The sequence below is a fragment of the Rhinoderma darwinii genome, chromosome 4 (assembly GCF_050947455.1).
Source record: "Rhinoderma darwinii isolate aRhiDar2 chromosome 4, aRhiDar2.hap1, whole genome shotgun sequence".
Classification (NCBI taxonomy): domain Eukaryota; kingdom Metazoa; phylum Chordata; class Amphibia; order Anura; family Rhinodermatidae; genus Rhinoderma; species Rhinoderma darwinii.
In genome coordinates this window covers 232,197,426-232,215,359 of record NC_134690.1, presented here as the reverse complement: position 1 = coordinate 232,215,359, position 17,934 = coordinate 232,197,426, and the positions used below count along the sequence as shown (strand labels likewise).

General features: G+C 41.9%; 1 protein-coding gene across 4 annotated transcripts in view; it reads right to left on the bottom strand.

Annotated features, from left to right (window-relative positions):
• Positions 1-17,934, bottom strand: part of AMD1 (adenosylmethionine decarboxylase 1) — a 33,963-nt gene that overhangs the window by 12,992 nt on the left and 3,037 nt on the right. For 3 of the 4 annotated variants that reach the window (XR_012883193.1, XM_075862275.1, XM_075862276.1), the window contains exons 2-4: positions 6,251-6,337; positions 3,095-3,221; positions 872-974 (exon numbers count right to left, since the gene is read on the bottom strand). Coding sequence is in view for 3 of the 4 variants with exons in the window: in XM_075862275.1 (XP_075718390.1) it covers positions 872-974; positions 3,095-3,221; positions 6,251-6,337 (317 nt within the window). In the remaining variant the exon portion in view is untranslated. The remainder of the gene's footprint in view (positions 1-871; positions 975-3,094; positions 3,222-6,250; positions 6,338-17,934) is intronic. The other variant, XM_075862277.1, reaches the window with a different exon arrangement.

Below are 17,934 nucleotides of genomic sequence, written 5' to 3'. Positions count from 1 at the left end.
ACAAGGGAACAGGATCAAGGAAGTGGAGGGGATCACTGTCTGATGCTTGTATGCTTTATGGTTGTCATTTTGAAGTGGAACATTCTTTAAAGGTCATCGATCAGCAGTTCTGAATCCTAAAAACTACTGACAGAGATATAGGGGAGGGGGAACAGTACTTTAAACATACCTTTTGTCTCGGTCATGCAAAAACAATGTTTAATTCCAACGGGGACACGATCGAAAGTGACATTAAGGCAGACACTTGTTCTGCAAGTGCTAATTAACCGCTAGAGCTGTCACTCAGAGCAAAGTGGCACTTGCAACCGCCATGCCGGGGGAATCGAACATTGATTTCTTAGTCAGGTGACTTGCATTGCTGAGACAAAAGGTATGTTTAGATTGGCCTTACCCTCTCCTATACTGACCCGTCAGCATTTCTTAGACCTCAATATAACACGAACATGCCATGGTCTCCTCACTCCCAGCTGTAAATTTGTGAAAGTTATTAAAGGGATTCTCCCACAAAAACCATGGATCAGGGAAACGTGTGATCGATGGGGGGTCTGACTGCTAGGGACGCCAGCGATGAGGAGAACAGGGACAGAAAGTCCCCTGAAGTGCTCCACTATGGACATGCCGGAGACAGCGTTCAGGGAAGTCCCATAGAAAAGAATGGAACGCTGGCCGAGCATGCACACCAGCACTATCTGCTTCTATGGTTAGATTTCGGTTAAAACCTCATACTTAAAAGTAATTTATGAATTTAAATTAAATCAAATGCTTGCTAAGCAATGCAACATTTAATTCTAAGGTAAAATGTGCCAGAATTGGTACATATTAAAAAGCTGTGGGGAGACAAAAATGATTAATTGTAGAATAATCCACATACTTGGAAAAATTTCATTTAGGAATTCAACTTCTTCCTGGAAATTTCTATGTGGGTATTCCTGATGGTCTGGTTTCATAAAATTTTTTCGTGAATAAAAGAAGTTCTGCAAAAGTAAAAAAAGAAAAGAAAAAGTCTGATAAGTAAAGACAATGTGTCCACATTAAAAGTGCAAGTGCAGCTCTCAGGAGACCAGTACAAATTGCCTTTGCAGCTCCCAGGCTCATCTAGTCTCGATAAGTGCCTGTTCACATTACGTTTGCCCTTTGTCTGTTCCGTATGAGGAACAGATGGACAAAACGGAAAGTATAGTTTCCGTTTGCCATACCATGGATTTCAATATTTTTTTTCTTCTTTCAGTTTGCATCTGTTTCCCAGGCTCCAGTGTTGACAAGCAATAGCGTAGTGTGCTGTGCTATTGTTTCCATCAAAAAAACGGTAAACCTAGCGGAACAGACGCAAACTAAACCCAACTTAAAGAAAAAAATATATAAATGGTATTGCAAACAGAAATACTTTCAGATAGTCTCTGTTCATGTTTCTGACTATTGACACATGCAGGATAGATTAAAGGGGTTGTCCAGTCCCTAGAAATTAATGGCCTATCCTCAGGATAGGCCATCATTATCTGTTCGGTTGGGGTACAACACCTGGGACCCCCGCCAATCAGCTGTTTTGAAGGGACCACAGCGCATGGTCATGAGAAATTTATACAGAAAGTACACTGGAAAACTATATAAGGCTCTGTCAATCTGCGTTGCAGGTTAAATTCGCAGCCCCCATCGCCAGATTCCGTCACATTTGACTGATAAATAGCGCAACAAGCAGCAATACTCATTTCGGCAAAATAATGGACATCATCACGAAACCAAACTGACCCCTATTATATATCAATGGGGTATGTCGGGCACATTTACTGTCTGTCATGCAAAATTGATGACCGCAGATGTGAACAGCGCTAGAGTATAAAAAGCTAGAATGGGGTAGGTGGCTCCGTTCTAAAGATAGGTGCGGGTCTCAGAGGTAGGACCGGCATCTGACATTTATGACATATCCTGTGGATGTGATGAATGTCCTTCATGGAAAAACCCCTATAAATGCCGTGGTCGCTATGGACCGCGGCATTTAACTAAACGGCCAGGAACGGCACGATTGCTGTTACTGGCCATTAGCGTGTCAGCTGTAAAAGACAGCTGACATCTGCAGTGTATCTAGCGGGGTTAGCGCCTGAGCCCGCTCCAACCAATACGCCCCCGCTCCATGAAGTGCCGCCACGTCATGGGTCGGGAAAGGGTTAAGGAAGCGGTCAGAGGGGTCTGGCGCTGCCAGGTCCCTTGACTGCCGACTAAGACGCAGGGACTTTTTAGCAAGATCTATTCTTGCTAAAAACTACGTCTTAGTCCGAAAAATCCGATACATACAACTTATTGATACCTTTTTATTTGTTCAGACTTCTACGGATGTGGCGATGCCACTTATGGTTTACATTTTATTTAAAAATGGGAAAAGTTTATTTTAATATTCTTTTGTATATTTAAAACTTCATTAAATTTATTTTACTTTTGAAAATTCCACTAGGAGACTCCAACATGCTCCTTGCAGTGCTTACTAGGGGGACTAACATGGCAGAGGTGGGGGCCTTCATTAGTCCCCTGGCTGCCGTGACAACCCATTGATATCGACCCAGAGAGAACACACACAGGTAAACAGTATCCGTGTATAAAGAGGAGAGCAGCAGGAGAATCTCACACAAGCAACTTCAGTATGCACAGTAGAGTTGTGGTGAAAGCAGCAGCATCCTGGACACACATCTAGCATGTATTACTGGGAGGGAGACTCCCACATTTAAAAAAAAAAAAAAAAGTGAAACAAGGAACAGGTTGCAAACTGTATTTTAGGTGGTGTGAAAATAAATGAAGGAATGGAGATTGCCGGCTGAAACGAAGTGCAAATTTTTTTTTCGTTTTTAATTTAACTCCAGGTATATATAGTTTCACTATATAACTATACTTTCAGACTGCAGCTCTTGCAAGCTGTGTTAGCTTTTTTTTTATACTTCTGTTCTTAACAACCTGTTGCAGTGCATATGGTGTACTGGAAACCCTAACCTTTCACCTGTCAAATCCTTGGGATTATGCAAAGAATATTGATTCCTATATCCTAAAAATGTACATGAACTGAGCAGTCTGTGCTTCATCTGACTTTCTTAATTAATCTTAAACTTACCTGAATGTCATCAAACCCACAGTACTCCCTAGCGAGCTCCAACAGGGGAACCAGTGCTTGCAGTAAGAGGGTGGTACCACATGTCTTCAAAATGAAACGTCTCTTGGAGACAAACATGCTACTCTCACTGCAAAATGAAACAAAAACATTAATACATTTAGAATATTGGGAGAAGCAGATAATATTAGACTACTTAAACTTCTGCACAATACATATAGGAAGGTGATTAATTAAGTGTCATTTAGAATCCTGGGCTCAATAGTTAGATGCACAAGCTATGTATGAACTGGCTTCACTTGCTTAATGGGGGATGAACAGGATTAGAAAAACATGGCTGATTTCTTCCAGAAACCGCACCATACTAGCCCCTGGGTTGTGTCTGGTATTGCATCTCAGCCTTATACTAGTGAATGGGGACAAGCTGTGGACAGGTTTGACACTGCTTTTGCTAAAAAGCAGCCATGTATTTCTAATACTGGCCAACCACTAAAGCAGACCTGCCATCATGATGCCACCCTGTTTAAGTGCAGCATAGTATGGAGATAATCCCGCTTCACTATTAGCCCAAATGGCACAAATGTTGTGCTGTTTGGCTAGCAAAAAATACAGCGGACTACATTACGAGTGCTATATTCATGAAAGGAGCGCACGTCTGCTCCCTCAGAAGTAATTGATGGCTGCCGTGTATACAGCCTGTCAGTCACACGTTCTATTGTCAGTCACACGGTCTATTATAAGTGCCCTATCTTGTACATATTGTGATCAGCGCTATAATGTAGATTACAGCAGTGTTTTTTATTTAGAAAACCGATCTATTTTGACCAAGTTATGAGCCATTTTAGCTTTATGCTAATGACTTTCTTAAAGGACAACTGATCGTGTTTTTACTTTTTGACCGAGTGGGCGTTGTAAAGAGAAGTGTATGGCGCTGACCAATCAGCGTCATGCACTTCTCTCCATTCATTTAGGGTATGTGCACACGATAACGACCATTACATCTGAAATTACGGAGCTGTTTTCAGGAGAAAACAGCACAGTCATTTCAGACGTAATTGCTCGTACTCGCATTTTGAGAGGCGTCTTTGACGGCCGTAATTTGGAGCTGTTCTTCATTGGATTCAATGAAAAACGGCTCCAATTACGTCCAAAGAAGTGTTCTGCACTTTGACGAGGCAGTAATTTTACGCATCGTCTTTTGACAGCGACGCGTAAAATGATAGGTCGTCGGTACAGTACGTCGGCAAACCCATTCAAATGAATGGGCAGATGAATGCCGACGTATTGGAGCCGTATTTTCAGGCGTAAATCGAGGCATAATACGCCTCGTTTACGCCTGAAAATAGGTTGTGTGAACCCAGCCTTACTCTGCACATAGTGAACAACGCAGGATCACTATGTGCAGTCACATACACACACACACATTAACGTTACTGAAATGTCTTGACAGTAAATAGACATCACGCCCAACCAGGAGGTAACATTTGTGTGGGACTTACAGCACCGCATGCGTAATCTCACGAGATCTCGCTGTAAATGACAGCTTACAGCGAGATTACGCTTGCTGTGCTGTAAATCACACACAAACGTTACCGTAGTGTCGGGATTGTGAATAGACATCCCGTCCTGGTTGGACACGATTTCTATTTACTGTCAAGACAATTCAGTAGCGTATATGTGTGTGTATGTGGCTGCACATAGTGAACAACGCAGGATCACTATGTGCCCAGTTGTCTTAAGTCATTAGCATAAAGCTAAAATAGGTCATAATTTAGGGGAAATAGATCGTTTTTCGAAATAAATAAAAACCACTGCCGTAATCTACATTACAGAACAGATCACATTATGTACAAGATAAGGCACTTATGTGGTGACAGTCTCTTTAATCTACATGCTTTTGTTTATAAGGCAATTTCACAGACTCTTTTTGGTTCGCTTTTTAGGTTGTCTTTAAAAAGTGTACCTGAAGAAAAAGCAATTAGAGCACAGAACATTGCAAAATAATCAGTTTTCTTACATTCAACAGCACTATCTCCCATTCCAAAGTAGGGTGCCTAGGAGGCAGAGCAGAAAGCTGTACGAACCGAGGGTGTTCCTTGCTGGCATTAGAAGCAGAATTGGCTTACATATTCCTGCACTAATAGTTTATATAACTGAAATATATATTTAAAAGGAAAACTTGTCAGGTCCTAGCAAACCCAAACCAGTAGTTCCTATCCGAACTGTGGCTGATACAACATATGGCTGAAAAACAGAACACCATACATAGTATAATTATGCAGATATAATGGCCCTCTAAGTTCTTGTAGACAGATAGCTGTGCCAAAACTGTTGAACATTTAATCTTGCACATTCTTACCATTCCTCTAAAGGCACCATGAAGCATGTCAAATGAAGCCTTGCAGTGCTGATGAAAGCCATGAGTGATCCCACAACATTCTCTAAGTGTTAGTTATACTGTAAGGGTCTTCTTACAAGGCTCGACACGGGCCGTGTAGACGAGCGCCGATCAACGAGAGCTCGTTAATTGACGATTATTTTCTCCTTTCACAAGTAGCAGTGCATGGGGATGAGTGATCGTTAATACAATCGCTTGTCCCATACATGTCCATCATGTCGGCAGCACAATTGTTTACACACGGAGGTATGCTGCTGACTAAAAGAAACGATACGACGAACGAGTATTTGCTTGTTCATCAGCTGATCGTTGCCCTGTTTAGCAACGAGCGGGAGCGAGCATTCATATGAACGCGTTTGACCAATTATTGGCCCGTGTAAAAGGACCTCAACACGTGAAATGGGTTGTCTGCTTTAGATAACCACCATCTGTATGTCCCATTACAGTATAGGGCTATAAGAGGTCCTCTACTCTGCGAGAACTGTAGAGAGCTGCTGCATTAAAGCCTATTGATTTCAGTGGGCGCTGTATAATGCATCATTTTCCCTTGCACAGGACAAAAGTAGGCTAGTTACTCGCCTCCCCTGGCAACAGTTGACCTAAGTGAAAGCGTGCAGCGGAACCATGTATTACCTTATTGCCGATGGACCTTTAGAATAAAGACCGCCATATAATTTGTGTATAATGGGAGTCAGGGTGCCAGGTCCTGATCAGAAAAATGTTGAACAGGTTATTTCAGACAGAAATGGCATTTAAATTACCTGAGTACATAAGCTTCCTGCTTGTCAGTTTTTGTCACACTTATGATCAAACAATGAACATTCTCCAAAAGTTTGTCCCACTCAAACCTGAAACAAGGTAAGGTTGAAAATTATCCAAATGCTTTAAACGTCTACTACAGAAAAACAGGAGAGCACAACTGCACAGACAGAAAATGGAGTAAGTATAGAAAGAAACCTTAAATAGATATAATATAGGAAATAGTCATCAGGGGACTGGACAGTCATTCTAACTTAAACAGGTTTTTTTTATAATAAAACTTAATAGCCAGGATAGTGCACTCCTACACGAGATAGAATGTGAGAACTGAATATAGCTATTCAGCCCTGACAGGTTTTTTTTTTTTTTTTTTAAAGGGAATTCTGTCACAAGAACAGACATCTAATGTGGGAAATCTAAGGATTTATTTACATATGACGGTCATATTGCAACAAAGAACACAATTTAACCACTATGTCTGAGTACACCCTTACTTATCTCAACTCATATTGAAACATGGAAGTTTGGCCAATAGCCATCTCCGCTTTATGTATACATACACAACTATGCATAAATACAAAGTCTTTGCATTCAGCTTTGTCATTTAAAAAAATTTAACTGACAAAGCTAAGGCACATAATATTTATTGACCAATATGAAACCCAATTTTTTTTTGTATACATTACATCAATAAGATGTGATATAATACAGGATATGGGAGGGGCTCCAATAAATAGCACCCCAGCATAGGGCTGGGCAAATATGACCCAAATCAAAAATCACAATTAATTGAACATGTAACCTCTATTAACCACTTCTGGACCACCCATTGACTATAAACATCCAGGCAGTCCTTAACCCCTTCCCGCCGGATCACGTATATATACGTCATTAAAATCGGTGGCTTACCGCCTTTTCACGTAAATATACGTCATGGAGATGAAGCTGGCTCAGGAGCTGAGCCAGCGACATCACCACCGGGTGACAGCTGTATGTTACAGCTGGCACCCTAAGGTATCGGCCAGGACCGGAGCTAGCCTCCGATCCGACCGATTAACCCCTCACATGCTGCGTTCAATAGAGATCGCAGCATGTGAGGAGTTTATAGCCACCGGCACCCCAGCAACGTGATCGCTGGATTGCCTGTGGCTGCAAAGGCGATCGGAGGGCTAATGCTTACCTCCCGATCAGCCTGTAACGGAATCCTCCTATGCCCCGTCGTCGGCGGGGCCCAGGAGGCTTCCGGTAACATCGGCAAGATGGCGCCGGCTCAGCTTCCGGCTCAGAAGCTGAGCCGGCGTCATCAGCAGTGGGTGTCCGCTGTATGTTACAGCGGACACCCCGATCTATCGCCAGGAACCGGAGCTAGCTCCGATTCCTGGCATTAACCCCTTCGATGCAGCGATCCATTGTGATCGCTGCATCCTAGAGGTTTGTAGAAAATCGGCAGCCTTGCCATGCGATGGCAAGGCTGGCGACTGCTACCATGGCAACAGGAGCCCTAACAATGGACTCCTGTCTGCCATTACGTAAGCTGATTAGGCCCCGCCCAGAGGCGGAGCCTAATCGGCTTGCTGTCAGTGAACAACTGACAGTTCCAATACATTGCACTACATAGGTAGTGCAATGTATTAGAACATCAAACAAATAGTTGGACATTCAAGTCCCCTAGTGGGACTAAAGAAAAGTGTAAAAAAAAGTGTAAAAAAAGTAAAAATAAAAGTTGTAAAACATACAATAAAAGTTTCAAATAATAACACAAAACACAATCGCCCTTTTTCCCTTATAAGTCATTTATTATTGAAAAAAATAATAAAGCCATACATATTTGGTATCGCAGCGATCGTAACGACCTGAACTATAAAAATATTATGTTATTTATTCCGCACAGTGAACGCCGTAAAAAAAAAACTCAAAAACACTGCCATAATTACTGTTTTTTTGGTCACTGTCTTCCAAAAATTGAAATAAAAAGTGATCAAAAAGTCGCATGTATCCAAAAATGGTACCGATAAAATCTATACCTTGTCTCGCAAAAAAAACAAACCCTCATACAGCTCCATCGACGAAAAAATGTAAAAGTTATGGCTCTCACAACTTGGCGACAGAAAAAATACATTCTCTTTCCAAAAGTAATTTTATTGTGCAAAAAGTTATAAAAAAGTTCTATAAATTTGGTATCGCCGGAATCGTACTGACCCGCAGAATAAAGGTAACATGTAGTTTATAACGTACGGTGAACGGTGTATATAAAAAAAAAAGTGGCACAAGCTGGGCATGACATTTGACACTGAATTGGCATATCTAGGGAAACTATTTAATTTGTACCTTCTGCAGCGCAATCATTTATGGAAAAGACACGTGGGGTGAAAATGCTCACTACACCTCTTAATAAATGCCTTGAGGGGTGCAGTTTCCAAAATGGGGTCACTTCTCAGGGGTTTCTTTTATTATTTCACATCAAAGCCTCTGCAATTGTGAACCAATACTTTATAAGTCGCCAAATTAGGCCTCAATTTTACATGGTACTCTTTCACTCCTGAGCCCTGTCGAATGTCCAGGCAAAAGATTAGGGCCACATGTAGGGTGATTCTAAAACAGGGAAACACCGCATAATAATTGAGAGCTGTCTTGTTATGGTGGCACAAGCCGGGCACCACATATTGGCGTATCTAAGGAAAAATTCCCATTTTCATTCTCCCACATCGTGTGCACACGAATTTCTGCAAAACACCTGTGGGGTTAACATGCTCACTACACCCCTAGGTGAATACCTTGAGGGTGTTGTTTCCAAAATGGCGTCACTTCTGGGGGGGATCCACTGTTTTGGTCCCACATGGACTTTGCAAATGCAACATAGCGACCAGAAACCAAATGCAGCAAAATCTGTACACCAAAAGCAAATGGCGCTCCTTCCCTTCTGAGCCCTGCCGTGTGCCCAAACAGCATTTTACGACCACGTGTGGGGTATTGCCGTACTCCAGAGAAGTTGCTTTACAAGCGTTGGGGTTCTTTTTTTCCTTTATTTGTTGAGAAAATTAAAAATTTGGAGCTAAAGCTACGTCTTATTGAAGAAAAAGGATTTTTTTTATTTTCACTGCCCAATTCTAATAAAATCTATGAAACACCTGTGGGGGCAAAATGCTCACTACACCCCTAGATGGATTCCTCAAGGGGTGTAGTTTTCTCAATGGAGTCACTTTTTTGGCGTTTTCACTGTTTTGGTACCTCAGGGGCTTTGCAAATGCGACATGGCCTCCGCAAACCATTCCTGCTAAATTTGAGCTCCAAAAGCCAAATGGCGCTCTTTCCCTTCTAAGCTCCGCCGTGTGTCCAAACATCCGTTTATAACCACATGTGGGGTATTGTTTTACTCGGGAGAAATTGCTTTACAAATGTTGTGGTGCTTTTTCTCCTTTAGTCCTCGTGGAAATTAGAAAAAATTAGCTAAACCTACATAATCTTTGAAAGAATGACGATTTTTATTTTCACGGCCTACTTCCAATAATTTCTGCAAAAAACCTGCGGGGTCAAAATGCTCACTATACCCCTAGATAATTTCCTCAAGGGGTGTAGTTTCCAAAATGGGGTCACTTTTGGTGGATTTCCACTGTTTTGGCACCGAAAGAGCCCTTGAAACCTGACATGGAGCCTAAAATATTTTCTAATAAAAAGGAGGCCCAAAATCCACAAGGTGCTCCTTTGCTTCGGAGGCCGGTGCTTCAGTCCATTACCACACTAGGGCCACATGTGGGATATTTCTAAAAACTGCAGAATCTGGGCAATAAATATTGAGTTGCATTTCTCTGGTAAAAACTTCTGTGTTACAAAAAAAATAGAATAAAAATGAATTTCTGCAAAAAAAAAATGAAATTTGAAAATTTCACCTCTACGTTGCTTTAATTCCTGTGAAACGTTTAAAGGGTTAAGAAACTTTCTAAATGCTGTTTTGAATACTTTGAGGGGTGAAGATTTTAAAATGGGGTGACTTTTTGGCGGTTTCTAATATATAAGGCCCTAAAAGCCGCTTCACAACTGAACTGGCCCCTGTAAAAATAGCCTTTTGAAATTTTCTTGAAAATGTGAGAAATTGCTGCTAAAGTTCTAAGCCTTGTGACGTCATAGAAAAATAAAAGGATGTTCAAAAAACGATGCCAATCTAAAGTAGACATATGGGGGATGTTAATTAGCAACAATTTTGTGTGGTATAACTGCCTGTCTTACAAGCAGATACATTTACATTTAGAAAAATGCACATTTTTGCAATTTTTCACCAAATTTTGGTGTTTTTCACTGGTAAATATTGAATTTATCGACCACATTTTTCCACTATCATAAAGTCCAATGTGTCACGAGAAAACAATCTCAGAATCACTTTGATAGGTAAAAGCGTTCCGGAGTTATTACCACATAAAGTGAAATATGTCAGATTTGAAAAAATGGGTCTGGTCCTGAAGGCCAAAATGAGCTTGGTCCTGAAGGGGTTAATTAACTCTGCAGGGCCGTTCCAGAATGTCCTGCAGAGATCGCCTGTTTGATACAGCCCTCTAGACAGCCGAGATCACGGAGCTCTGGGGCATGTGATCATTGTGACAACTGTCACAATGATCACTATACTTTCCCCCATCGACGCAGCACCCCCCCCCCCCCCATGGTGTTTCCCCGTCCACCCCTCTAACTTCTTCCTCTCCTGGCAGGCTGTCATGAGAGGGAGAACAGTGTATAATAAAAAAATAAATATATTTCTTTCTAACTATCTAGGTCATATCCATCGCTCTCATATCCATCGGGCAGAGATAGAGGGATGACAGATACACAAACACACTAATATCTATCAGATACATACACACAGATCGAGAGATATGTCAGATAGATATGACATTGATACACAGCCAGATAGATGAGAGAGAGATCTAAATTGTGATTTATTTTTTGTGTTATACGAATAAAGATTACTATTATTTCTATCTACCCATCTCTTTATCTTTCATATCATATGTATAGATGTATTGTACATCTTTAGGCTGGGGCTACACGGTGACTTTGGCTGCAATACTGGTCGCATACGCAAAGATCGCTATGGAACCAGCTTTGGAAAATTTGCACTCCAAAAGCCAGTTTGCGCACCATTCATTGTAAGCTCCGCCTTGCGTCCAGCGTGTAAGACACACATTTGGTATCATTAAAGAGAAGGTGTCATGAATTATTTTTTATCATATTGCTTTTTTTTTTTTAAATATGATATTAACATACATTTTATTTGTGTTCTCGTGTTCTACTTTTTACTTTGTACTTACTTTTACTTCTCTATGGGGGCTGCCATTTTTTTTCATCTCTATGTGTCTATTAACAACACATACAGAGATGGAATACGGCACATACATCCCCATAGAGAATGCGAACGGGAGCCGTTCCATTCTCTGCAGCGTACGCCGTCTGTGTGGGAACGACGCACGCGCCGCTCCCACACAGACCAAAACGAAACTCATTTGCACTGCGAAATCAGACGCCATTTTCTTGTGGACCGGAAGCCGCTGCCGGACAGTAAGATGACGACTTCCGGCCATATGTTCAAGGAAGCGAAGGCGCAAGGCATAGGTGCGGTGGCAGCAGGAGCAGGTAATTTGTTAGTGTATGATGTGTGTATTATGTTCGTGTTATACTGTCTGCTGAGCACTGTATCTAATCCTCCTACACTGTGCAGTCGCTCAGAGAAAAGCAGCACATAGTGTAGGAGGTTTGAAGATTCAACCCCCTCCTCCTGGCACTAGCCAGAATAAGGGAGGGTGGATTGTATGAGAACACGAGTGTGTCTACCCCAAATTTGCAGCATAAAGCAATGAGGTTGCTTTACCACATTGACCATGCTGCAATTTTGGGAACTGCTCCCTCTAGTGGCCAGCACATGGAAATGTTATAAATTAGAATCTAATTTATATTTCCTGACTTGTGAAAAAATTCAAAAAATTAAAACAATGTGTAAACACTTAAATATTAATGGTTTAACGTCTTAACGCCGAAGGACGGATATATCCGTCCTCAGCAGCTGCTAGTTCGCGCAGGACGGATATATCCGTCCTGTGATGGCGCGGGTACTGCCATTGTACCCATGCGATCAGCGGCAGGAGCACGGCTGTTATACACAGCCTGGCTCCTGCTGCAACTGCCGGAATCGAAGCGCGCTCCGATTCCGGCAGTTTAACCCATTAAATGCCGATGTCAATAGCGACAGCGGCATCTAATGTGTTTGACAGAGGGAGGGAGCTCCCTCTGTCACCCCATCGGCACCCCCGCAAACAAATCGCAGGTCGCCGTCGGGTTTCCATGACAGCCGGGGGTCTAACAAAAAACCCCAGGTCTGCCTTCAGCATCTGCCTGTTAGGCGATGTCGGAGGCATGACCTAACCGGTTGCCTGTCAGTTTTACACTGACAGTATACCAAAGCATTATTGCCTAAGTATACCGAAGCATTATATATGCGATCTGCAGATCGCATAGTGAAGTCCCCTGGTGGGAATGTCAATCAGTTAAATAAAGATGGTGAAAAAAAAATTATTATTACAGTGAAAATCAAATAAAACTACTTTTTTTGCCCAAAAAGTGGATTTAGTAAAAGTGTCAAAACAAATCACACATACACATATATGGTATCCCCGCGATCGTAACAACTTGAACAATAAAATGAACACATTAATTAAACTGCCGGATGAACGGCGTCCAAAAAAAAACGCAAAAAATGGCAAAATTCGCTCTTTTCTCCCATTCCCCCCATAAAAAATTAATCTATAAGTCCTATGTACCCCAAAATAGTACTAATGAAAACTACACATTGTCCCGCAAAAATCAAGCCCACGTACGGCCACATTGACGGAAAAATAAAAACGTTACGGCTCTTGGAATGCGGCAATGCAAAAACAAGTAATTTTTTTCTAAAAGGCTTTTTATTGTGCAAACGTAGGAAATCATATAAAACCCTTACATATTTGGTATCCCCGTAATTGTGCTGACCCATAGAATAAAGGTAACCAGTTATTTACGCTGCATAGTAAACGGCGTAAATTTATAACGTGAAAATCAATGCTGGAATAGCTGCTTATTTTCAATACTCTCCTAAAATAAAGTTAATAAAAGTTAATCAATATATTATAAGCATCTAAAAATGGTACAATTACAAAATACAACTCGTCCCGCAAAAAACAAGCCCTTATACGGCTAGGTCGACTGAATAAAAAAAAAAGTTACGACACTTGGAATGCAACCATGAAAAACCAAAAAATAATCCTTGGTCATTAACGTGCCAAATGGCCCGGTCATTAAGGGGTTAACTAAAAAAATTAAATAAAAAATTCTAGCGACACATTCCCTTTAAAGACGGCAGAAGATGCCAAATATGTATTTAGGTGTGTTTACCCAGTGGCATGCACCAGATGTAAAAACACATCACCTAATAATACATATACAATTTTTTTTTATTTAAATTTGCTTTTAAATTGCTTTTAAATTGGCACATGGCTAAAACGTGAAAAGGGGCCTGGTCAGGAAAGGGGGGGGGGGGTAGAGCCTCTGCTCAGGAAGTGGTTAAGATGATTGAAGGATTATTTAGGTCACTCCCCTTTTTATATACTACTCGCCCTATTTGAATGCTACGCCATTGAATTAATATGTATCCTCTGAGCCTGCTGTATACTACTGTAAATACACCCAACACTTTCCCTATACTGTATAATTCCCCATAGTGCTCCCCACACAGTATAATGCCCCATAGCCGCCCCCACACAGTATAATGCCCCTATAGCTCCCCTCACACAGTATAATGCCCCCATAGCTGCACCCCACAGTATAAATACCCACATAGCTGCTCCCATGCTGTACAATGCCCCCATGCTGTACAATGCCCCCACAGCTGCCTGATAAAAATATGCATACTCCCCTAACCCTCTGGTCTGAGCGGCTCGGCACAGACGCAATGACGTCATTGCCTCGCATCCGGCGATACATAGTGAATGGACCGTATGGTCCCTGCTCTACCATTGTATTCAATAGTATCTTCGTCCTAAAGATGCATATCGTTTTTAAAGAGGCTGTCACCAGATTTTGCAACCCCTATCTGCCTATGCAGCAGATCGGCGCTGCAATGTAGATTACAGTAACGTTTTTATTTTTTAAAAACGAGCATTTTTGGCCAAGTTATGGCCATTTTTGTATTTATGCAAATGAGGCTTGCAAAAGTACAACTGGCGTGTTGAAAAGTAAAAGTCCAAGTGGGCGTGTATTATGTGCGTACATCGGGGCGTGTTTACTACTTTTACTAGCTGGGCGTTCTGACGAGAAGTATCATCCACTTCTCTACACAACGCCCAGCTTCTGGCAGTGCAGATCTGTGACGTCACTCACAGGTCCTGCATCGTGTCGGCCACATCGGCACCAGAGGCTACAGTTGATTCTGCAGCAGCATCAGCGTTTGCAGGTAAGTAGCTACATCGATTTACCTGCAAACGCCGATGCTGCTGCAGAATCATCTGTAGCCTCTGGTGCCGATGTGTCCTCGCTCGTCCGACACGATGCAGGACCTGGGGAAGTGACGTCACAGCGTGATATCTCGAACACGGCTGTGTCTACACTGCCAGAAGCTGGGCGTTCTGAAGAGAAGTGGATGATACTTCTATACACAACGCCCAGCTAGTAAAAGTAGTAAACACGCCCCGATGTACGCACATAATACACGCCCACTTGGACTTTTACTTTTAAACACGCCCAGTTGTACTTTTGCAAGCCTCATTTGCATAAATACAAAAATGGTCATAACTTGGCCAAAAATGCTCGTTTTTTAAAAATAAAAACGTTACTGTAATCTACATTGCAGCGCCTATCTGCTGCAATAGGAGATAGGGGTTGCAAAATCTGGTGACAGAGCCTCTTTAAAACCAAAATTCTCAAGATGACTGATTAAATGCGCTGAATTTCAATTAATTGCCCAGCCCTACCCCAGCAGATTGTTTAAATGGAAGTGCAAAATATCTCACCTTTGGGCCAAGTCCCTTCAGCTCTAGAGGACCACACTTCACACATCAATGGGAAAACGCATTGCAGCGCTTTTAAAAACGCATTGCGTAAAAAACACTGTGTCAGGTCAATTTTTGGTGCGTAAAACACGCCTAATTCCCATAGTCAATGGGAATCCCAATTACCTGCCCAAAAAATGCGCTAACAACGCCTGTACTTTAAAAAGAGATTTGCAAAAACGCTAGTTTTTTTTTTTTTTTTTACACGTCAGGTTTTTTTTTAAACTTTATGTGAACAAGGCCTAAGGGTATATTCTCAATGTGCAGTCACTGCGATTTATTGCTGCAAAATGCAGCGGCTTTGAAAAAAAGGCAGTGTTTTGCAGTAGTCCGCAACGGGTGAATATACCCTAAATCTAGCCCTGTTGCCCTCAGCAACCAATCACAATGCAGCTTTTTATTGTCACAGCAGATTAAGAAATTGACCAATCAGCGTCATACACTTCTTTCCATTCATTTACACTGCAGATAGCGATATAGCTATATCGCTATGTGCAACCACATAAACACACTAACGTTACTGAAGTGTCCCGCCAATGAATATACATTACCTCCAGCCAGGACGTGATGTCTATTCAGAACCCTGACACTTCGCTAATGTTTGTGAGAGATTTACAGCAAGGCAAGCGTAATCCTGCGAGATTACACTGTAAACCCATCTTTAAAGAGATTACACTTGCCTTGCTGTAAATCTCACAAACGTTACAGAGGTGCCAGGATTCTGAATAGACATCACGTCCTGGCTGGAAGTGATGTCTATTCACTGTCAGGACACTTCAGTAACGTTAGTGTGTGTATGTGGCTGCACATAGCGATCTAATAAGAACACTATGTGCTGTGTAAATAAATGGGGAGAAGTGTATGACGCTGATTGGTCAGCGTCATACACTTCTCTCCAACGCCCACCTGGTCAAAAAGTAAAACACGCCCAGTTGTCCATTAAGAAACTCATTAGCATAAAGCTAATATAGATCATAACTCAGTCAAAAATTATAGTTTTTCTAAATAAAAAACACTGCTGTAATCTACATTACAGCGCTGATCACATTGTGTACAAGATAGGCCACTAATAATGTGGTGACAGAGCCTCTAACAGAAAGTTTCTACAGGTCACAAATGTAGGCTTCTTATCTGTTCATAAGTATGCTTATGGGAACGATTTGATCAACAAAGATAGGGCTACCTCGGTTTTATACAAATGAATATGTTATGACCTGGCTAATATGTGAATGACACAGGCAAAGACAATAGAGGATTGGCCGGAAAACAAAATACTATAGCTGATCAACAATATCCCACTGAATCTCCAACTCTATGTGCCTTGGTATAGTGACCTATTTTCAGCATGATTCTATATGAAAACCAGTTTCTCAACCACAGAAAGAATGTGGGGACTTTATGAACCGCTTTATGCCAGTTATGCAGCGTTAAAAATAAAATCTCACGTTACAGAGTGACATTTGGAACTTTACCATTTTACGCTGCTCTCTTCTTGTTAAGTAGTGGGTGTGGCTTATTTGTAGGGGCAGGGTCAGCAGCCCAACAAATTACCATAATTGGCACCAGAAAATGGCATGAATTATAGCAGAAATTGGTGGTACAGAGCAAAAGATGCAAATTTATTCAATAAATTGATTTCATCCTATTTCTGCAGGTTTAAGACTAAGGAGCCTCACACACGAGCATGTTTTTTCCGTGAAATACAGTCCGTACGTCTGCCGCATTTCCCGGACCGAACACACTGCAGGGTGCTGGTCTCCTAGCTTCATAGTTATGTATGATGCTATATGTCACTGCCTCACTACTGTCCCGTACTGAAAACATTACAGTACGAGGCAGTTGTCCCGCAGCGAGGCAGTGACACCTAGCATCAGATAACTATGATGCTCGGAGCCTGGCTCTCTGCAGTGTGTTCGGTCTGGGAAATGCAGCCGGTGTACGGACCGTATATCACGGACCAAAGACGCTCGTGTCTGGGAGGCCTAAGACTGGCGTACGAAGACCCAATCTTGGTAAATCATATACTTACCCTAAAAAAATTTTACATGGTCATAAGCCACTAATACACAACCATTGTAAAATAAAGGGTTAGAGACTAATGCACATTGGACAGCTGCAACAGTGTAAACAGTCATTCCAAAAAAGCTAACTCGGGGAGGGCTCACATCCGTGTCGGGCTTTCGTTCATCTGCTCCGTTTGACCTATCCGTCAGAGGTACCGATGAACGAATAGCCAAACTGAAACCATAGCTTCCGTTTGCATCACCATTGATTTTAACTACGCTATTGTTTCCGGAAAAACAAAAAAACACATTATGGAACAGAAACCAACTGAAACGGAAGTTATGGTTTCCGTACATTGGTTCCTCCGACGGAAAGGTCAAACAGAACTGATGAACGGAAGCCTGACACTGATGTTAACAGGCTTAGGCTGGGTTCACACCGGTGTTTAGTTTTTCATTTCTGCTGTCAGAAGAGAAGTGAAAAACTGGAAGATACTGTTCCGTTGCACCACGGACACCACCAGTGTTCGATGGAACCCATTGACTTTAATAAGTTCTGTCGGGGTGCTTGGTTTTACTGGAAATAGCGGAAGCATGTTGCACTATTGATTCCGGTATTCA